General features: G+C 46.8%; 1 protein-coding gene across 1 annotated transcript in view; it reads left to right on the forward strand.

Moving 5' to 3' along the window:
• The first annotated feature begins 274 nt into the window (after nucleotides 1–274).
• LOC135054554 (zinc finger protein 271-like) overlaps nucleotides 275–24,025 on the forward strand; it is a 32,059-nt gene continuing 8,308 nt past the window's right edge. The window contains exons 1-4 of the mRNA XM_063957709.1: nucleotides 275–462; nucleotides 1,103–1,181; nucleotides 1,300–1,397; nucleotides 1,929–2,505. Of these exons, the coding sequence (XP_063813779.1) occupies nucleotides 331–462; nucleotides 1,103–1,181; nucleotides 1,300–1,397; nucleotides 1,929–2,505 (886 nt within the window). The 5' untranslated portion in view covers nucleotides 275–330. The remainder of the gene's footprint in view (nucleotides 463–1,102; nucleotides 1,182–1,299; nucleotides 1,398–1,928; nucleotides 2,506–24,025) is intronic.

Raw genomic sequence — 24,025 nt, forward strand, 5'->3', positions numbered from 1 at the left:
GGACTAGTTATAGTAACTATAATGCGTGCCTACGCACCATAACCCTGAATATCTTTATCCAATAGGAATTTATCTAACCCATTCTTAAAGGTGTTGAACTAGTCCTAACATAAAAATAACTAGTCCTATAATAAGACTGCATAGGAGACCACAAATATGTTGAACTCGAAGGACAATTGTCTTTTTTCAACCTTAGTTACTATGTTACTGGGGAGGTGAGGGGATCTGGGAGTGTATGCAGTAATATTTGGTGTCTTTCACAATATAAAGGATTACACCATAGTGAGGAAGATATCTGTTGAGTGTGAATTATCAAGCAGCAGTTCTATCATGTCAGGAGAACTGAGCAGGACCCAGAGCCCCATCACGGTGCCTCAACCTCACTCACTGATACATGAGAGAGACAATGACCAGAAGATCCTGGAACTCACCAACAAGATCATTCAGCTGCTGACTGGAGAGGTGACTGCTGGGAGTGGGGCATTATACAGTAACACCAGGGGACGTGTCTGGGTGATGACTGGAGAGGTAACTGCTGGGAATGGGACATTATACAGTAACACCAGGGGATGTGTCTGGGTGATGACTGGAGAGGTGACTGCTGGGAATGGGGCATTATACAGTAACACCAGGGAATGTGTCTGGGTGATGACTGGAGAGGTGACTGCTGGGAATGGGGCATTATACAGTAACACCAGGGGATGTGTCTGGGTGATGACTGCTGGGAATGGGACATTATACAGTAACACCAGGGGACGTGTCTGGGTGATGACTGGAGAGGTGACTGCTGGGAATGGGACATTATACAGTAACACCAGGGGATGTGTCTGGGTGATGACTGGAGAGGTAACTGCTGGGAATGGGGCATTATACAGTAACACCAGGGAATGTGTCTGGGTGATGACTGGAGAGGTAACTGCTGGGAATGGGGCATTATACAGTAACACCAGGGAATGTGTCTGGGTGATGACTGGAGAGGTGACTGCTGGGAATGGGACATTATACAGTAACACCAGGGGATGTGTCTGGGTGATGACTGTATCATTGTGTGTGTCAGGTGCCTATAAGGTGTCAGGATGTCACTGTCTATGTCTCCATGCAGGAGGGGGAGTATATAGAGGAACACAGGGGTCTGTACAAGGACGTGATGATGGAGAATCACCGGCCCATCACATCACTGGGTAAGAGGAGACTGTCATGTATTGTACAGGGGAGAGCAGGTATGGGGGCCCCTATATACACACATCACCTGGTAATCACATATATACACTGTACTCAGTCACTGTGTGTCTCCTACAGATGGGCCCAGTAACAGAGATACCCCAGAGAGATGTCCCCGTCCTCTGTATTCCCAGGATTGTACAGAGGAGAATCACAGGACCCCACAGGAGGATCAGGTAGGTGGGATTTAGGATCTCGCCAATATACCAAAGTGACGGTCACTGTATCAGTCATTCCAGGTGATAATGAGACACAGGGAAAGCAGAGTAATTGGGGGTCTCTAGCCCCATGCACCACAGTAGGACCCTGATAACATGAAAACATCTATCCCTGTATAAGAAAGCAGATGGGGATCACAGATTTATTGTATATTTTACATATGTCATAAAGTGTAATATGTGAGAAATCTGGGCAATTAGTTCTATTGTGTTATTTTTCTTAAATGTTTATATCATTTCTATATAACGGCACCTAAACATTTTATCTGATAGCAATTATATTCCTTACAAATGTATTGCTTTGCAAATGTCAGGGGTACAAATAAGTCAAATGGACTGGAAGGGGGAACCCAGCGGGATATGACTGAGAACCATTACACTGTATGGTCTGTACAGATCTGTGTGTCTAATACTCTGATAGTCTCCTGATTACACTGAGTAATGATGTCCGGCATTAATAACGCATTCATTTATATATGGGTTATTCAGGGTGAAGATCTGACTAATATAAAGGGAGAAGAAGAGATGTATGTGGCTGATATGAGGGCAGAAGATATAGAGGGAGAAGAGACGTATGTGACTGATATGAAGGCAGAAGATATAGAGGGAGAAGAAGAGACGTATGTGGCTGATATGAAGGCAGAAGATATAGAGGGAGAAGAAGAGACGTATGTGACTGATATGAAGGCAGAAGTTATAGAGGGAGAAGAAGAGACGTATGTGACTGATATGAAGGCAGAAGATACAGAGGGAGAAGAAGAGATGTATGTGATTGATATGAAGGCAGGAGATATAGAGGGAGAAGAAGAGACGTATGTGACTGATATGAAGCCAGTAGATATAGAGGGAGAAGAAGAAGAGACATATGTGACTGATATGAAGGCAGAGGATACAGAGGGAGAAGAAGAGACGTATGTGGCAGATATAAGGGCAGAAGATATAGAGGGAGAAGAAGAGACGTATGTGACTGATATGAAGGCAGAAGATACAGAGGGAGAAGAAGAGACATACGTGACGGGTGATCAGCAGTGTAAGGAGGAGAAAATCCCTACAGATATCAGCACAGGTGAGTAATAAGCACTTATTACAGGAAATAGTCACATATTCTTCTTGACCAGTTACTACAAAATCTCCCATACTTCACCCTCCCCTGTCATTTCATACTAATGAGGGAAATGTATCTGTAAAGTGGGGGAATCAGGAGCCATCAGCACCTATTGTATTCCTGCTCTCCCCCTCACATCATGTCACTGTGTGTTCCAGCCCAGAGATCTGACCAGTCTCCTGCCAACACTCTCTGGTGTATCTCATACATCAGGATCCATCAGCCCCTATTATACTCCTGCTCTCCCATTCACATCATGTCACTGTGTGTTACCAGCCCAGAGATCTGACCAGTTTCCTCCCCACACTCTCTGGTGTAGCTCATACATCAGGAGCCATCAGCCCCTATTATACTCCTGCTCTCCACCTCACATCATGTCACTGTGTGTTACCAGCCCAGAGATCTGACCAGTCTCCTCCCCACACTCTCTGGTGTATCTCATACATCAGGAGCCATCAGCCCCTATTATACTCCTGCTCTCCCCCTCACATCATGTCACTGTGTGTTACCAGCCCAGAGATCTGACCAGTCTCCTCCTCACACACTCTGGTTTATCTCATACACCAGGAGCCATCAGCCCCTATTATACTCCTGCTCTCCTCCTCACATCATGTCACTGTGTGTTACCAGCCCAGAGATCTGACCAGTCTCCTCCCCACACTCTCTGGTGTAGCTCATACATCAGGAGCCATCAGCACCTACTATACTCCTGCTCTCCCCCTCACATCATGTCACTGTGTGTTACCAGCCGAGAGATCTGACCAGTCTCCTCCCCACACTCTCTGGTGTATCTCATACATCAGGAGCCATCAGCCCCTATTATACTCCTGCTCTCCCCCTCACATCATGTCACTGTGTGTTACCAGCCCAGAGATCTGACTAGTCTCCTCCCCACACTCTCTGGTGTATCTCATACATCAGGAGCCATCAGCCCCTATTTCTCTGACGTCCTAAGTGGATGCTGGGACTCCGTAAGGACCATGGGGAATAGCAGCTCCGCAGGAGACTGGGCACAACTATAAAGAAAGCTTTAGGTCTAACTGGTGTGCACTGGCTCCTCCCACTATGACCCTCCTCCAGACTTCTGTTAGAATCTTGTGCCCGACTGAGCTGGATGCACACTAGGGGCTCTCCTGAGCTCCTAGAAAGAAAGTATATTTAGGTTTTTTATTTTACAGTGAGATCTGCTGGCAACAGACTCACTGCAGCGAGGGACTAAGGGGAGAAGAAGCGAACCTACCTAACAGGTGGTAGTTTGGGCTTCTTAGGCTACTGGACACCATTAGCTCCAGATGGATCGACCGCAGGACCCGACCTTGGTGTTCGTTCCCGGAGCCGCGCCGCCGTCCCCCTTACAGAGCCAGAAGCATGAAGAGGTCCGGAAAATCGTCGGCAGAAGACTTCGGTCTTCACCAAGGTAGCGCACAGCACTGCAGCTGTGCGCCATTGTTCCTCATGTACACCTCACACTCCGATCACTGATGGGTGCAGGGCGCAGGGGGGGGGGGGGGGGCGCGCCCTGAGGGCAATATATGACACCTTGGCTGGCAAATCTACATCATATATAGTCCTAGAGGCTATATAGATGTAAAAATACCCCTGCCAGTATTCCAGAAAAAGCGGGAGAAGTCCGCCGGAAAAGGGGCGGGGCCATCTCCCTCAGCACACTGGCGCCATTTTTCCCTCACAGCTCCGCTGGAAGGAAGCTCCCTGGCTCTACCCTGCAGTCTGAACACTACAGAAGGGTAAAAAAGAGAGGGGGGGCACTAAATTTAGGCGCAGGATAGATATATATAAAAAGCAGCTATAAGGGAAAACACTCATTATAGTGGGATCCCTGTGTTATATAGCGCTCTGGTGTGTGCTGGCATACTCTCTCTCTGTCTCCCCAAAGGGCTTTGTGGGGTCCTGTCCTCTGTCAGAACATTCCCTGTGTGTTTGCGGTGTGTTGGTACGGCTGTGTCGACATGTTTGATGAGGAGGCTTATGTGGAGGCGGAGCAGATGCCTGTAAATGTGATGTCACCCCCTGCGGGGTCGACACCTGAGTGGATGGTGCTGTGGAAGGAATTACGCGACAGTGTCGACTCCTTGCATAAAAGGTTTGACGACATACCTAATGTGGGACAGCCGGCTTCTCAGCCTGTGCCTGCCCAGGCGTCTCAAAAGCTATCAGGGGCTCTAAAACGCCCGCTACCTCAGATGGCAGACACAGATGTTGACGCGGATACTGACTCCAGTGTCGACGACGATGAGACTAATGTAACTTCCAGTAGGGCCACACGTTACATGATTGAGGCAATGAAAAATGTGTTGCACATTTCTGATGTTACCCCCGGTACCACAAAAAAGGGTATTATTTTTGGAGACAAAAAACTACCAGTAGCTTTTCCTCCATCTGAGGAGTTAAATGAAGTGTGTGAAGAAGCGTGGGCTTCCCCTGTTAAAAAGCTGTTAATTTCTAAGAGGTTACTAATGGCGTACCCTTTCCCTCCAGAGGATAGGTCACGCTGGGAAACATCCCCTAGGGTGGATAAAGCGCTCACACGCTTGTCAAAGAAGGTGGCACTACCGTCTCCGGATACGGCCGCCCTGAAGGAATCTGCTGATAGAAAGCAGGAGGCTATCCTGAAATCTATATATACACACACAGGTGTTATACTGAGACCGGCTATTGCTTCAGCCTGGATGTGCAGTGCTGCTGCTGCATGGTCAGATTCCCTGTCAGAAAATATAGATACCCTAGACAGGGACACTATATTGCTAACCGTAGAGCATATAAAAGACGCACTTTTATACATGAGGGATACACAGAGGGATATTTGCCGGCTGGCATCCAAAATTAGTGCAATGTCCATTTCTGCCAGGAGAGGGTTATGGACTCGGCAGTGGACAGGAGATGCAGATTCCAAAAGACACATGGAAGTTCTGCCTTATAAGGGTGAGGAGTTGTTCGGGGATGGTCTCTCGGACCTCAATTCCACAGCAACAGCTGGGAAGTCTACATTTTTACCCCATGTTCCCTCACAACCAAAGAAAGCACCGTATTATCAGGTACAGTCCTTTCGGCCCAATAGGGGCAAGCAGGTTAAAGGCGCGTCCTTTCTGCCCAGAGGCAGAGGAAAGAAGCTGCAGCATACAGCCAGTTCCCAGGAGCAAAAGTCCTCCCCCGCTTCCTCTAAGTCCACAGCATGACCCTGGGGCTCCACAGGCGGAGCCAGGTACGGTGGGGGCCCGTCTCAAATATTTCAGCAATCAGTGGGCTCGCTCACGGGTGGATCCCTGGATTTTTCAGATAGTATCTCAGCGGTACAAGCTGGAATTCGACATGTCTCCCCCCCGCTGTTTCCTCAAATCTGCCTTGCCAACCACTCCCTCAGGCAGGGAGGCAGTGTTACAGGCAATTCACAAGCTGTATTCACAACAGGTGATAGTAAAGGTACCCCTACTTCAACAAGGAAGGGGTTACTATTCCACAATGTTTGTGGTACCGAAACCGGACGGTTCGGTGAGACCCATTTTAAATTTGAAATCCTTGAACACATATATAAAAAAATTCAAGTTCAAGATGGAATCGCTCAGGGCGGTTATTGCAAGCCTGGACGAGGGGGATTACATGGTATCACTGGACATCAAGGATGCTTACCTGCATGTCCCCATTTACCACCCTCACCAATTCCAGACGTTGCCGTTCGGTCTATCCACGGCTCTGAGGGTCTTTACCAAGGTAATGTCCGAAATGATCATACTCCTTCGAAAGAAGGGAGTTTTAATTATCCCATACTTGGACGATCTGATAAAGGCGAGGTCCAGAGAGCAGTTGTTGGTCGGGGTAGCACTATCTCGGGAAGTGCTCCAACAGCACGGCTGGATTCTAAACATTCCAAAGTCACAGCTGGTCCCTACTGTCACGATCCGGGTATCTGGACGCCATTACTTACCCTTCAGATGCCTCCTGGGGCGGGCTCGGCGTTCCAGGACCGGATTCCGCTGTTCCTGAGTTTCCACATGCAGAGTGGTCTTTTCATCAGCCGCGGCCTCCGCTGTGCCCGCGTGGTTAAATGTGCATCTATCAGCCTGGCGTCTTCTGTCTCCGGTGGCCGGCGCCGCCATTGCTGTTTCCCAGACCACATGGATTACAAACCTAACTTCCCTCCAAGTGTCTGCATGGGCGCAGCCATCTTGGATTCTGTCATCTGATCATTTCCACCAATCTGCTGTCTGTGTTGTTGATTTGCATAATTGCCTAGCCAACCCCTTCCTTGCTGCAGGTATAAGTAAGCTGTACCTGAGCAAGGAAGACGTCAGTGCTTTGGTTGTCAAACCTAGTTCCTGTTTGTCTCTCTTCTATGATTGTCTTCCAGGTTCCAGCTCCTGTCTCAAGACTTCCACCATAGAGACCCGCACCAGCATTCCACCTGCGGTGTAGCCTGACTCTCCAATCCATTGTGGATTCATCTGTTTCCAGCTACAACACTACCTGCTTCCAGCCTCAGCTTCCAGCAGAGTACAGCTTCCCTTAAAGGGCCGGTGTCCTTTCTACACTTTACCACTCTCCACCGGAATTATTATTTCTCCGCTCTCAAGTTCTACATTTCAGTTCACATTTCATCGCTCCCAAAGTTCATTTATTATTTAACTGGTTCCAGCCAGTATCCACTCCGTGCTAACAACAGTCTGGTTCCAGCCAGTATCCACAGCAGCTGTTTTACCTTCAGCAACCCAGCTCTTCCTGGAACACCAGCTGGTACAATCCTGGGTTATCTCCATTGCTACAGCCGGGCCTGGTAAGGACTTTCCATCTAGAAGATCATAAGAACTATCTCACACTACCAGTGCCCTGTGGCTCCTGCCATGCTGTAGTACTCAGGAACTGTATTTATTCTTTGCTGACTTTTACATTTTCTTTTATTGCTGCTGTGATGCGGAGTTGTCATAATAAACATCATTGACTTTTATCTAAGTTGTCGTGGTCACGCCTTCGGGCAGTTATTATTCATGTTACTTACATGTCCAGGGGTCTGATACAACCTCCCAGGTTCCGGTACATCTCAGCCCCTACAACTGAGGCTGCCTCCCGTCAGCTCAGGCCCTCAGTTGTGACAGTAAGCACTGACCTAATGAATCCAGCCGGAGACCAGGATCAAGCGGCCAGGCCGATGCAAGAACTGGCAGCCCGACTAGAACATCAGGAGGCTGCACAGGGCCACATCATCCACTGTCTCCAGGATCTCTCTACTCGGCTGGATGGGATTCAGACAACTCTCCGTGGATCAGGCGCGTCTGGTGCGTCAACCACAGTGACTCCAGCTATAACCCCACCCACCTTACCCATTTCTGCTCCACGTCTTCATCTTCCAACGCCAGCAAAATTTGACGGATCTCCAAGATTCTGCAGGGGATTTCTCAACCAGTGTGAGATTCAGTTTGAGCTACAACCTGGCAATTTTCCCAGTGACCGTACAAAAATTGCCTACATTATTTCTCTTCTCAGTGGCTCAGCCCTTGATTGGGCATCACCGTTATGGGAGAGGTCCGACACCCTGCTATCTTCTTACACTGCATTTGTGTCAACATTCCGGCGCATCTTCGACGAGCCAGGCCGGGTAACTTCAGCTTCGTCTGAGATTCTCCGTTTACGCCAGGAATCACGTACTGTAGGACAATATCTTATACAGTTCCAGATCCTGGCATCCGAACTGGCATGGAACGACGAGGCCCTGTATGCTGCATTCTGGCATGGTTTATCCGAGCGTATTAAAGATGAGTTAGCTACCAGAGACTTACCCTCCAAGTTAGATGAGCTAATCTCACTTTGTACGAAAGTTGACTTACGTTTCAGAGAGAGAGCAACTGAGCGTGGAAGATCATCTGCTCCAAAATCTTCTACTCCTCCTCCTCGCCAACTGTCACCAACTACAGATGAACCCATGCAAATTGGCCGTTCCCGTTTAACTCCTGCTGAGCGCCGAAGACGTCTCTCCGAGTTTCTCTGTCTGTATTGTGCAGCTCCGTCTCACACCATTAATGCCTGTCCCAAACGTCCGGGAAACTCCAAATCCTAGCTCGCCAAGGAGAGGGCCGGCTAGGAGTAATGATCTCCTCTCCATCTCCTCAAGATTGTAACCTCCCAGTCTCGCTTCAAGTTGCTCAACGTTATCAGAACGTCATTGCCCTCCTGGATTCCGGAGCAGCTGGGAACTTTATTACTGAAGCCTATGTTAAACGGTGGTCCCTACCCACCGAGAGACTTCCTTCGTCCTTTTCCTTAACTGCTGTGGATGGCAGTAAAATTTTTGATACAGTTATTTCTCTAAGGACTCTACCAGTTCGTCTGAGAGTGGGAGTTCTTCATTCCGAACTTATTTCATTTTTAGTGATTCCAAGAGCCACACATCCTGTGGTCCTGGGCCTTCCATGGCTCCGTCTTCACAATCCTACAATTAATTGGACGACTACGCAAATCCTGGCATGGGGTTCCTCCTGTACTAAGACATGTTTGTTTAAAGTGTTGCCTGTCTGTTCTTCCTCCCCCAGGTCGTCTGATGTTCCACCTCCTCCATATCAAGATTTCACGGATGTGTTCAGTAAAGCTTCTGCTGATATCCTTCCTCCTCATAGAGAATGGGACTGCCCGATTGATCTCGTTCCAGGGAAGGTTCCACCTCGAGGCCGAACTTATCCGTTGTCTCTCCCCGAGACACATTCTATGGAGGAATACATTAAAGAGAACCTAGCAAAGGGGTTCATTCGACCTTCTTCTTCTCCAGCCGGCGCAGGCTTCTTTTTTGTAAAGAAGAAAGATGGTGGTCTGCGGCCGTGCATCGACTACAGAGGTTTGAACGACATTACCATCAAGAACCGCTATCCTTTACCCCTGATTACTGAGCTCTTTGACAGAGTTAGCGGAGCTACCATCTTTACAAAGCTGGACCTGAGAGGTGCATACAATCTCATCCGGATCCGTGAGGGTGACGAGTGGAAGACCGCATTTAACACCCGTGACGGACATTATGAGTACCTCGTCATGCCCTTCGGATTGAGCAATGCTCCAGCTGTCTTCCAGCATTTCATCAATGAGATCTTCAGAGACATTCTATACCGTCATGTCGTGGTCTATCTAGATGATATCCTCATTTTTGCCAACGATTTAGAGGAACATCGTTTCTGGGTAAAGGAGGTTCTGTCCCGTCTCCGTGTCAATCATCTCTACTGCAAATTAGAGAAATGCGTCTTTGAAGTCAAGTCCATTCCGTTTCTAGGGTACATTGTGTCCGGTTCCGGACTAGAGATGGATCCTGAGAAACTACAAGCAATCCAGAATTGGCCGGTACCCTTAACCCTCAAAGGGGTCCAGAGGTTCTTAGGGTTCGCCAATTATTACCGAAAGTTTATACGAGACTTTTCCACCATTGTGGCGCCTATTACTGCTTTCACCAAGAAGGGTGCTAACCCGTCCAAGTGGTCTGAAGAAGCCATGCAAGCTTTTCATCTTTTAAAACAGAGGTTCATCTCTGCACCTGTCCTGAAACAGCCTGACATCGACTCTCCTTTCATCTTAGAGGTGGATGCCTCCTCCGTTGGAGTAGGAGCGGTGTTATCTCAGAGGGCTAAAGATGGTCATTTACATCCTTGCAGTTTCTTCTCACGGAAGTTCTCCCCAGCGGAGCGCAACTATGCCATTGGCGACCAGGAGTTGCTAGCCATCAAGCTCGCTCTAGAGGAGTGGAGATATCTGTTGGAGGGAGCTTCTCATTCAATCACCATCCTTACAGACCACAAGAACCTTCTATATCTAAAAGGCGCACAATGTCTCAACCCTCGTCAGGCCAGATGGGCACTTTTCTTTTCCAGGTTCGACTTTAAACTCCAGTTCTGTCCGGGCTCTCAGAATCGCAAGGCCGATGCCCTTTCCCGCTCATGGGAGCAAGAAAATGAGTCAGAGTCTTCAGACAAGCATCCTATTATAAATCCGTTGGCATTCTCCACGGTAGGGATGGACTCTACGCCCCCATCAGGGAAAAGTTTTGTGAAGCCGACACTAAGGAAGAAGCTCATGCATTGGGCCCATGCTTCCCGTTTTGCCGGACATACAGGTATCCAAAAAACCCTGGAGTTTATCTCTAGGTCCTATTGGTGGCCAACTCTGAAAAAGGACGTTTTGGAGTTTATTGCATCTTGCCCAAAGTGTGCTCAACATAAAGTATCCCGCCAGTCGCCTGCGGGGCAACTGGTTCCACTATCCGTTCCCCGTCGACCATGGACCCATTTGTCGATGGATTTTATTACAGATTTGCCCATGTGCAACAAGTTCAATACCATCTGGGTGGTAGTTGACCGGTTCACCAAGATGGCACACTTCATTCCTCTCACCGGTCTTCCGTCAGCTTCCAAGTTGGCTCAAGTATTCATACAAGAGATCTTCCGACTCCACGGTCTTCCAGAAGAAATTATCTCAGATCGAGGAGTTCAATTCACAGCCAAATTCTGGCGAAGTTTATGTCAAGTCCTCCAAGTCAAGTTAAAGTTTTCCACGGCTTACCATCCTCAGACCAATGGTCAAACTGAGAGGGTGAATCAGGACTTGGAGGCCTTCCTCCGCATCTATGTGTCCTCCTCTCAAGATGACTGGGTTCAATTACTTCCCTGGGCCGAGTTCTGTCATAACAACCAGTATCATTCTTCATCTTCCTCAACACCATTCTTCACCAACTTTGGATTCCACCCTAAAGTCCCTGAGTTCCAACCGCTTCCAGCAACTTCTGTTCCCGCAGTGGATATCACCTTGCATCAGTTTGCCAATATCTGGAAGAGCGTACGATCAGCTCTGCTCAAGGCATCGTTCAGGTACAAGAAGTTTGCGGATAAGAAGCGTCGAGCAGTTCCTGCTCTTAAGGTGGGTGATCGGGTATGGTTATCCACGAAGAATTTGAGGTTAAGAGTTCCCAGTATGAAGTTTGCACCTCGCTACATCGGTCCTTTTAAAATTGATCAAGTCATCAATCCTGTTGCTTACAGACTCCAGTTACCTCCCTTCTTAAAAATACCCAGGACATTCCATGTTTCCCTGTTGAAACCGCTAATCTTGAATCGGTTTCATTCCTCACTTCCACCAACTCCGAAAGTCCAAACTCAACGAGGCGTTGAGTATGAAGTGGCCAAGATCCTGGACTCACGTCACCGTTACGGTCAACTTCAGTATCTCATTGACTGGAAGGGCTATGGTCCTGAAGAACGCTCTTGGACCAATGCCTCTGACGTCCATGCTCCTGCCTTGGTCCGAAATTTCCACGCAAAGTTTCCTTTAAAGCCTAAGAAGTGTCCTGGGGCCACTCCTAAAGGGGGGGGTGCTGTCACGATCCGGGTATCTGGACGCCATTACTTACCCTTCAGATGCCTCCTGGGGCGGGCTCGGCGTTCCAGGACCGGATTCCGCTGTTCCTGAGTTTCCACATGCAGAGTGGTCTTTTCATCAGCCGCGGCCTCCGCTGTGCCCGCGTGGTTAAATGTGCATCTATCAGCCTGGCGTCTTCTGTCTCCGGTGGCCGGCGCCGCCATTGCTGTTTCCCAGACCACATGGATTACAAACCTAACTTCCCTCCAAGTGTCTGCATGGGCGCAGCCATCTTGGATTCTGTCATCTGATCATTTCCACCAATCTGCTGTCTGTGTTGTTGATTTGCATAATTGCCTAGCCAACCCCTTCCTTGCTGCAGGTATAAGTAAGCTGTACCTGAGCAAGGAAGACGTCAGTGCTTTGGTTGTCAAACCTAGTTCCTGTTTGTCTCTCTTCTATGATTGTCTTCCAGGTTCCAGCTCCTGTCTCAAGACTTCCACCATAGAGACCCGCACCAGCATTCCACCTGCGGTGTAGCCTGACTCTCCAATCCATTGTGGATTCATCTGTTTCCAGCTACAACACTACCTGCTTCCAGCCTCAGCTTCCAGCAGAGTACAGCTTCCCTTAAAGGGCCGGTGTCCTTTCTACACTTTACCACTCTCCACCGGAATTATTATTTCTCCGCTCTCAAGTTCTACATTTCAGTTCACATTTCATCGCTCCCAAAGTTCATTTATTATTTAACTGGTTCCAGCCAGTATCCACTCCGTGCTAACAACAGTCTGGTTCCAGCCAGTATCCACAGCAGCTGTTTTACCTTCAGCAACCCAGCTCTTCCTGGAACACCAGCTGGTACAATCCTGGGTTATCTCCATTGCTACAGCCGGGCCTGGTAAGGACTTTCCATCTAGAAGATCATAAGAACTATCTCACACTACCAGTGCCCTGTGGCTCCTGCCATGCTGTAGTACTCAGGAACTGTATTTATTCTTTGCTGACTTTTACGTTTTCTTTTATTGCTGCTGTGATGCGGAGTTGTCATAATAAACATCATTGACTTTTATCTAAGTTGTCGTGGTCACGCCTTCGGGCAGTTATTATTCATGTTACTTACATGTCCAGGGGTCTGATACAACCTCCCAGGTTCCGGTACATCTCAGCCCCTACAACTGAGGCTGCCTCCCGTCAGCTCAGGCCCTCAGTTGTGACACCTACGACACGTCTACTGTTCCTGGGGATGGTTCTGGACACAGAACAGAAAAAAGTGTTTCTCCCGGAGGAGAAGGCCAAGGAGCTGTCATCTCTAGTCAGAGGCCTCCTAAAACCAAAACAGGTGTCGGCGCATCACTGCACGCGGATCCTGGGAAAAATGGTAGCTTCCTACGAAGCGATTCCATTCAGCAGGTTTCATGCAAGAACCTTTCAGTGGGACCTGTTGGACAAGTGGTCCGGATCGCATCTTCAGATGCATCGACTGATAACCCTGTCTCCAAGGACAAGGGTGTCTCTGCTGTGGTGGCTGCAGAGTGCTCATCTTCAAGAGGGCCACAGATTCGGCATACAGGACTGGGGGGGCAGTCACACAGGGAAGAAACTTCCAAGGACTATGGTCAAGTCAGGAGACTTCCCTGCACATAAATATTCTGGAACTAAGGGCCATTTACAATGCCCTAAGTCAGGCAAAACCCCTGCTTCAAAACCAGCCGGTACTGATCCAGTCAGACAACATCACGGCGGTCGCCCATGTAAACCGACAGGGCGGCACGAGAAGCAGGACGGCAACGGCAGAAGCCACAAGGATTCTCCGATGGGCGGAAAATCACGTGTTATCACTGTCAGCGGACAACTGGGAAGCAGACTTCCTCAGCAGGCACGACCTCCACCCGGGAGAGTGGGGACTTCATCCAGAAGTCTTCCAAATGATTGTAAACCATTGGGAAAGGCCACAGGTGGACATGATGGCGTCCCGCCTCAACAAAAAGCTAGAAAAGTATTGCGCCAGGTCAAGGGACCCGCAGGCGATGGCTGTGGACGCTCTAGTGACACCGTGGGTGTACTGGTCGGTTTATGTGTTCCCTCCTCTTCCTCTCATACCAAAGGCACTGAGGAAAATACGGAGAAGAGGAGTAAGAACTATACTCATTGTTCCGGATTGGCCAAGAAGAGCTTGGTACCCGGAACTTCAAGAAATGATCTCAGAGGACCCATGGCCTCTACCCCTCAGACAAGACCTGCTGCTGCAGGGGCCCTGTCTGTTCCAAGACTTACCGCGGCTGCGTTTGATGGCATGGCGGTTGAACACCGGATCCTGAAGGAAAAGGGCATTCCGGAGGAAGTCATTCCTACGCTGATTAAGGCTAGGAAAGAAGTAACCGCAAACCATTATCACCGCATATGGCGAAAATATGTTGCGTGGTGTGAGGCCAGGAAGGCCCCAACGGAAGAATTTCAGCTGGGCCGTTTACTGCACTTCCTACAGTCAGGGGTGACTATGGGCCTTAAATTGGGTTCCATTAAGGTCCAGATTTCGGCTCTATCGATTTTCTTCCATAGAGAACTGGCTTCACTACCTGAAGTTCAGACTTTTGTCAAGGGAGTTCTGCATATTCAGCCCCCTTTTGTGGCACCTTGGGATCTCAACGTGGTGTTGGATTTCCTAAAGTCACATTGGTTTGAGCCACTGAAAACCGTGGATTTGAAATATCTCACGTGGAAAGTGGTCATGTTGTTGGCCTTGGCTTCGGCCAGGCGTGTATCAGAATTGGCAGCTTTGTCATGTAAAAGCCCTTATCTGATTTTCCATATGGATAGGGCAGAATTGAGGACTCGTCCCCAGTTTCTCCCTAAAGTGGTATCGGCGTTTCATCTGAACGTACCTATTGTGGTGCCTGCGGCTACAAAAGACTTGGAGGCTTCCAAGTTGTTGGACGTAGTCAGGGCCCTGAAAATATATGTTTCCAGGACAGCTGGAGTCAGAAAGACTGACTTGCTATTTATCCTGTATGCGCCCAACAAGTTGGGTGCACCTGCTTCAAAGCAGACTATTGCTCGCTGGATCTGTAGTACGATTCAGCTTGCATATTCTGCGGCTGGACTGCCGCATCCTATATCAGTGAAAACCCATTCCACGAGGAAGGTGGGCTCTTCTTGGGCGGCTGCCCGAGGGGTCTCGGCTCTTCAACTTTGCCGGGCAGCTACTTGGTCGGGTCAAACACGTTTGCTAAATTCTACAAGTTTGACACCCTGGCTGAGTAGGACCTAGAGTTTGCCCATTCGGTGCTGCAGAGTCATCCGCACTCTCCCGCCCGTTTGGGAGCTTTGGTATAATCCCCATGGTCCTTACGGAATCCCAGCATCCACTTAGGACGTCAGAGAAAATAAGAATCTACTCACCGGTAATTCTATTTCTCGTAGTCCGTTGTGGATGCTGGGCGCCCATCCCAAGTGCGGATTGACTGCAATACTTATATATAGTTATTGCTTAACTAAAGGGTTATTGTTGAGAGGCTCAGTTGTTATCATACTGTTAACTGGGTATTGTATCACGAGTTATATGGTGTGATTGGTGTGGCTGGTATGAGTCTTACCCGGGATTCAAAATCCTTCCTTCTTGTGTCAGCTCTTCCGGGCACAGTATCCTAACTGAAGTCTGGAGGAGGGTCATAGTGGGAGGAGCCAGTGCACACCAGTTAGACCTAAAGCTTTCTTTATAGTTGTGCCCAGTCTCCTGCGGAGCTTCTATTCCCCATGGTCCTTACGGAGTCCCAGCATCCACTACGGACTACGAGAAATAGAATTACCGGTGAGTAAATTCTTATTTATTCTTCTGCTCTCCCCTCACATCATGTCACCATGTTGGTAATATTCACTCCAATGCAATACACCAACCGCTGTGCCTTCCTCTCATACCATATGAGAATAAGGTTCCTGAAACAGACAAAACACAAGAACTAGGCGGCACTCGTCGGATTTATCACTCAAGATAATGTGTATTTAGTTCTTAAATTAAATGTGCAGGCATAATGTCTGCTCAGAACTGTTAAGAAACAAGAAGTGTTACAATGTTACCTTAAATAAGGGTGTCTTCTTTATCTGTGATGCCAGCGGCGGGCAAGAAGTCAGGTCCGCTTCAAGCACCTGAACCCACATGATGATGTCACTTTGCCTGGCGGCCTCAGACGCCCGATCCACGATTGCTGCGGACAGAGATATGTTTCCCTCCGTCACACTGATCACAGGCATTGCCAAGCGGCAGCAATAGAGGGTCTAACAGCACCAGGAGAGCCCAAGCTGAGATATGTTTCCCTCCGTCACACTGATCACAGGGATTGCCAAGCACAGTAATAGAGGATCTAACAGCACCAGAGGAGCCCAAGCTGAGATGTTTCCCTCCGTCACACTGATCACAGGGATTGCCAAGCAGCAGCAATAGAGGGTCTAACAGCACCAGAGGAGCCCAAGCTGAGATGTTTCCCTCCGTCACACTGATCACAGGGATTGCCAAGCAGCAGCAATAGAGGGTCTAACAGCACCAGAGGAGCCCAAGCTGAGATGTTTCCCTCTGTCACACTGATCACAGGGATTGCCAAGCAGCAGCAATAGAGGGTCTAACAGCACCAGGAGAGCCCAAGCTGAGATATGTTTCCCTCCGTCACACTGATCACAGGGATTGCCAAGCACAGTAATAGAGGATCTAACAGCACCAGAGGAGCCCAAGCTGAGATGTTTCCCTCTGTCACACTGATCACAGGGATTGCCAAGCAACAGCAATAGAGGGTCTAACAGCACCAGGAGAGCCCAAGCTGAGATATGTTTCCCGCCATCACACTTATCACAGGGATTGCCAAGCAGCAGCAATAGATGGTCTAACAGCAGCAATGCAGCCCAAGCTGAGATATGTTTCCCTCCGTCACACTGATCACAGGGATTGCCAAGCACAGTAATAGAGGATCTAAGAGCACCAGGGAGTCCAAGTTGAAATATGTTTCCCAAAGGTGGAGAAGACATGCAATTGCTCAGACTTGTAAGTGTTAAAAGCCACTGCTGGCGGCTTGTCTCCCTGACAAGTCCCAGTTGTTGATAGGCATCCGGGACACCATAGGTCCCGCTGGTTGCTATGCAACCAGGATGCCAGACAGCTATGGCGACTGTGGTTACCTAAGAGTCTGGATGCTTAGGGTACGTGCAGCAGTGCAGCTGCATGAGATTTCTAATTATGTGGACCTTCCCATTCTGGCTGTTCTGATGGGTTGGGTATGATTTACCGGCAGCCGGGATGCTGGCTGTAGACGTTGACACTGGCGTTTTGCGGGTACCATTTAATGATGCTGCCAGTTGAGGACCTGTGAGGAGTCTATTTTTCCAACTAGAAACTCTAATGTACCTGTCTTCTTGCTCAGTTGTGCACCAGGGCCTCCTACTTCTCTTTCTACTCTGGTTAGAGCCTGTTTGTGCTGTTCTCTGAATGGAGGAGTACACACCGTTGTAGGAAATGTTCAGCTTGATGGCAATTTCTCGCTTGGAATAGTCTTCATTTCTAAGTACAAGAATAGACTGTCGCGTTTCACATGAAAGTTCTCTTTTTCTTGCTATTTTGAGAGTACAATGTAACCCACAAATTTGACGCTCCAGATACTCAAGTAGCTCTAAGGAAGTTTTATAGCTTCTCTAACGAGCAAACTCGTTTTAAGCTGTACTAACATACAGTGGGGCAAAAAAGTATTTGGACAGCCATCTATTGTGCAAGTTGACCCACTTAAAAAGCTGAGAGAGGTCTGTAATTTCTATCATAGGTACACTTCAACTGTGAGAGACAAAATCTGAAGAAAAAAAACCCCCAGGAAATCACATTGTATGATTTTTAAACAATTTACTTGTATATTCTTGTGGAAAATAAATATTTGGACACCTACCAAGCAGCAAGATATCTGGCTCTCATAGACCTGTTACTTCTTCTTTAACAAGCTCTTCTATCCTCCACTCATTACCTGTATTAATGGCACCTGTTTGAACTGGTTATCTGTATAAAAGACACCTGTCCACACCCTCAAACAGTCAGACTGCTACCTCTCCACCGTGGCCAAGACCAGAGAGCTGTCTAAGTACACCAGGGACAAAATTGTAGATCTGCACAAGGGTGGGATGAGCTACTCGACAATAGGCAAGCAGCTTGCTGAGAAGAGATCAACTATTGGCGCAATTATTTAAAAATGGAAGAAATACAAGATCACGGACAGTCTCCCTCGATCCGGGGCTCCATGCAAGATCTCACCTCGTGGGGTTTCAATGATCTTGAGAACGGTGAGGAATCAGCCCAGAACTACACGGGGGGACCTGGTCAATGACCTCAAGAGAGCTGGGACCACTGTCACAAAGGTTACCATTAGTAACACACTTCGTCATGGATTGAAATCCTGCAGCACCCGAAAGGTCCCTCTGCTTAAGCCAGCACATGTCCAGGCCCGCCTAAAGTTTGCCAGTGACCATCTGGATGATCCAGAGGAGGATTGGGAGAATGTCAGATGAGAACAAAATCTAACTTTTTGGTATAAACTCCACTTGCCGTGTTTGGAGGGAGAAGAATGATGAATGGCATCCCAAGAAGCATGGGGGTGTAAACATCATGCTTTGGGGCTGCTTTTCTGCAAAGGGGACAGGACGACTGATCCATATTAAGGAGAGGATGAATGGGGCCATGTATCGTGAGATTTTGGGCAAAAACCTCCTTCCCTCAGTAAGAGCATTGAAGATGGAACGTGGTTGGGTCTTCCAGCATGACAATGACCCCAAACACACTGCCCGGGCAACTAAGAAGTGGCTCCGTAAGAAACATTTCAAGGTCCTGGAGTGGTCTAGCCAGTCTCCAGACCTCAACCCAATATAAAATCTGTGGATAGAGTTGAAAGTCTGTGTTGCCTGGCGATAGCCCCAAAACATGACAGATCTAGAGAAGATCTGCATGGAAGAGCGGGCCAAAATGCCTGCTACAGTGTGTGCAAACCTGGTCAAGAACTACAGGAAACGTTTGACCTCAGTAATTGCCAACCGAGGTTATATTTCAAAGTATTGAGTTAAACTTTTTGATTGTCCAAATATGTATTTCTTCTGCGGGGTACACTGGGCTCCACAAGGATTGACATTGGGATGTAGAGTAGGATCTTGATCTGAAGCACCAACAGGCTCAAAGCTTTGACTGTTCCCAGAATGTACAGCACGGCCTCCGTGCACAGAAGCTCAGTTTTGTAGTTGGTGCTTGCAGTGAGCAGGCATACAACAGGGGGGCTGCTCCAGCAGCCCTGAGAAGAAGCTTTTTGAAGAAGAAGAAGACCTCAAGGGCTGCAGCAGAGGCACTGTCTGTGCTAGATGTCAGAAGACATCTCCTGCTGCAGCTCCATCACTCCCCCAGCGGCGCTGTACACTCCCGCACCCTGGTTACCGGGTACTTATAGCGGAGGCTCCGGATTTTCTTCTGGATAGTCGCACACACGACCGCTGCTCTCCTGGATTGCGTGGCCACACATAGGGAGGAGGTAAGTGGGTTTCCCCGGCGGGACACGCTCTTTGTCGCGGTCCAGCGCGGCCGGTTGGAGGCGGGCCGTGCGCGCTGGCGTGGACACTGTGGCAGTACAGGGACCCCACTAGACCACCAGGGCATGGGACGAAAAGGAAAAGGTCGCACAGACTAAGTAACTTTATTTATACATCAGTTGTGTGTATTTGATAATACCCCGCTTATCAATCAGCTTTAAATATTGCAATATTATAAATCGGGGGAGGTGCTCCTGGAATAAGGTTTGGCATATATAAACTAACAAGAAAGAAAGTATTCCATGTAAGGGCACACTCTAAGCAAATACACTAATATATTCTAAAAGCCCACGCCCCATTAGGGGAGAGGACCACAAGTTTATTAAAATCTAACTTTTATTGGTATAGTAAAAGCTTACGAAATATGTGCAAGTGAAAGAATAATAAATGAAAACAAAAACAATTTCTTAATATAAATAATGAAAAATAATGAAAAATAAAAAATAAAAAACAGTTGTGCAAATTAATGTGATATTAAAAAGCTGAGCCACTGTGTTGGTGTGTGTATTGTTACTTCTTCCAATAAGAAAGGTAAGTGTCTTTTTATCCTGTGGTTACATTAAACATTGCTACAGTTGTTACAATATTGTAGCTGTTTATGATAGAAATTATTTTTGTATCAATTTCAACGTGAAGGTCTTGTTTTTTAGTTTTTTTATATTATTTTTTCTTCAAACCTTCCACATAAATGTTAATCTATCTGATAATGTACCATATTCCAATATTATATTGATAAATGCATGGAGACACACACACATATAGCAATATCCCTAATATATTGCTGAATAAATCTCTTCCTAGGAAGTGATATAATTACTATACACAATAGTCCTTTATGTATATCTCTCTCTCATTTTATGTACTCCCCTCAGTATTCATGATTCATATCTATGCAGGAGGTATATAAGCATTAACCCTATATGTGCACTTATCCCGTGAGCAAATTATCCTGTGTGCACATAGCGGGTAATAAAGGTCTCATTGAGCATAATGAATATAGATCTTACACCCACGCTTTGAAACTGTATTAATATGCCCGGACCAATGGTCTAATGGTGAAGCCGCAATGTTAAGCATCCAATAAATAGTGTGTTTAAATATCAGATGTTAATAAATAATATCCGGCATCTCAGGGCATTAATAGTTTCAATATGTCACAGTGCCCAATACCAGATTAAATTGTGGCAATCATTTCCCTACTATATCCGTGGTGTATATACGTGACAAAGGGTTATGTGATACCGTTATCTACGTTTGCCAATATGCACGGTCAGACCAATAAGTTATGGCTGACAATAATCAGGATCTCTGATTTCCTATCAGTGTTTTAAACGAGAGGTGTATACATTAACCCTATGTTATGCACTTGTCTCATGGGCTGAATCGTCTTGTGTACATATAGCGGGTGGCAGTGGTCTCATAGGCATAATGAATATTAATCTTACACCCACGTTTCTAAGTGAATCTTAATGCCCAGTCTGGGCATATTAATATAGATTCACTTAGAAACGTGGGTGTAAGATTAATATTCATTATGCCTATGAGACCACTGCCACCCACTATATGTACACAAGACGATTCAGCCCATGAGACAAGTGCATAACATAGGGTTAATGTATACACCTCTCGTTTAAAACACTGATAGGAAATCAGAGATCCTGATTATTGTCAGCCATAACTTATTGGTCTGACCGTGCATATTGGCAAACGTAGATAACGGTATCACATAACCCTTTGTCACGTATATACACCACGGATATAGTAGGGAAATGATTGCCACAATTTAATCTGGTATTGGGCACTGTGACATATTGAAACTATTAATGCCCTGAGATGCCGGATATTATTTATTAACATCTGATATTTAAACACACTATTTATTGGATGCTTAACATTGCGGCTTCACCATTAGACCATTGGTCCGGGCATATTAATACAGTTTCAAAGCGTGGGTGTAAGATCTATATTCATTATGCTCAATGAGACCTTTATTACCCGCTATGTGCACACAGGATAATTTGCTCACGGGATAAGTGCACATATAGGGTTAATGCTTATATACCTCCTGCATAGATATGAATCATGAATACTGAGGGGAGTACATAAAATGAGAGAGAGATATACATAAAGGACTATTGTGTATAGTAATTATATCACTTCCTAGGAAGAGATTTATTCAGCAATATATTAGGGATATTGCTATATGTGTGTGTGTCTCCATGCATTTATCAATATAATATTGGAATATGGTACATTATCAGATAGATTAACATTTATGTGGAAGGTTTGAAGAAAAAATAATATAAAAAAACTAAAAAACAAGACCTTCACGTTGAAATTGATACAAAAATAATTTCTATCATAAACAGCTACAATATTGTAACAACTGTAGCAATGTTTAATGTAACCACAGGATAAAAAGACACATACCTTTCTTATTGGAAGAAGTAACAATACACACACCAACACAGTGGCTCAGCTTTTTAATATCACATTAATTTGCACAACTGTTTTTTATTTTTTATTTTTCATTATTTTTCATTATTTATATTAAGAAATTGTTTTTGTTTTCATTTATTATTCTTTCACTTGCACATATTTCGTAAGCTTTTACTATACCAATAAAAGTTAGATTTTAATAAACTTGTGGTCCTCTCCCCTAATGGGGCGTGGGCTTTTAGAATATATTAGTGTATTTGCTTAGAGTGTGCCCTTACATGGAATACTTTCTTTCTTGTTAGTTTATATACACCAGGGCATGGGCGCAGGTCGGTTTTCTCTTATAAAACCATTTATTTAAGCCCACAGTACCCGATGGTGAAGTCCAGCAGGGGGATAAGGCTTTAACCTGTAGCCCCTCCCCCAGCCCCAGGGCGCCATTTAGAGTAAATGTTCCCGCCCTGGAGCTGCATCTCTTTCCCCCTCACTCCCTGTCAGTGTTTGGGCGCCATTACACAGAGCAGCACTATTCCTGGGATTGTTTGGGAATATCCTCCTCTGCAGAGCCGCCTGCATGTCAGCGCTGTGCATTTTACAGGACACTTAAGTATTCTACATGTCTGCTGACAGTGTTTAGAAAAAGTGCATTTAGTCAGGGTTATCTAGTACAAGTACCCTGTGATATACATCCAGTCTTTACTGTGCATTGTTATATATATCTTATATATAGCTATATTGAATGGCTAGTCCATTGCAGTATTATTGCCAGTCATAACTTCTGCATTGTACAATGTGACTATGTGTGTGTGCATCTAGCTGCTGTGTGACCTCCATTTCGTGTATCTCACTCAGATTGCTATCTCTATATTCTATAACCTGTGGGGGCTAGGTGCGTCAGGTTTGTCTTTATATATATATATATATATATATATATATATATATATATAGGGTTCACAGGATATACTCTGTATTTTTCTCTGTGATATTTAGTCACCATATCTCTCCTGAATTCCTGTTTGTGCTGATACACTGCGCAGGGGTTCTGGTCAGGTATTGTGCTGCTGTTTTTGTACTGTGTTGCCTTATATTGCACTCTATAATATGCTACAAAGGGCAACTGTGCTGGAGCTGATCCCACAGTGAGTGGTGGTGACGCTGCAGACACGTTTGAGGAAAATATAGCCGCTATGGGTTCTGGGGGTTCCTTGCCCCCCAGTGGGACTGTAGCAATGGGGGTTCAGAATGACCCACCTTGGGCTACCTTCTCCATGCTACTTAATACGCTGGTAACTAAACTGACGCCCCCTATGGGACCTCCTGTGTTGGTACAACCGTTCATGGTCCCCGCTGTTAATCCGCCATGGGCAGATCAACTGTCCACTCAGTTACAGCAATTGAATGACTCACTGACTGCTAAGAAGTCTAACCCTTGCCCGCCTAAGACCAAGGGGTCCTCTAAGCGAGCCATTACTTCCTCACAATCCACCACTGTCCCTGACACCAGTCTGATGAGGACGGCGTTTATACTGACCCCACAGGTTCTGATGCTTCTGATGGGGAAGTTGTTTCACGGGTGGATGTTCCTGATTTATTGGAGGCTATCGGGCTCATTCTTCAGATTACTGATGACCCGGAGCCTACCGTTGCTTCTAAGAAACCTGATAGATTCAAACGTCAGAAGGTGGTTAAACAAGTTTTACCTCATTCTGACCATCTGGTTGACATACGTCAGGAGTCCTGTGAAAATCAAGGAAAGAAGTTCACGCCTCACAAGATGCTAGCTCACTATCCCCTCATCCTGGAGCTGAATAAAAATTGGGAGACACCCCGCCGGTGGATTCACATGTGGTGCGGATGGTGGTTTCCTCAGCTCTACCTGTCACTACCGTCACGTCTCTGAAAGAGCCAACGGATAAGCGTGTGAAGGGTTGTCTAAAGGCGATTTACACCCTAGCAGGTGCTGCGCATCGGCCCACTATTGCAGCGACATGGGCTGCAGAAGCTATTGAAGCGTGGGCCCAGGAGTTGGAAGCTGAAATCTCTTCCGATGCTTCTGATCATGTTAAACAATACTTGTCGTATATTGTCACAGCTTCTCATTATGTTAAAGAGACGG

Source organism: Pseudophryne corroboree, chromosome 3, assembly GCF_028390025.1.
Source record: "Pseudophryne corroboree isolate aPseCor3 chromosome 3, aPseCor3.hap2, whole genome shotgun sequence".
NCBI lineage: Eukaryota > Metazoa > Chordata > Amphibia > Anura > Myobatrachidae > Pseudophryne > Pseudophryne corroboree.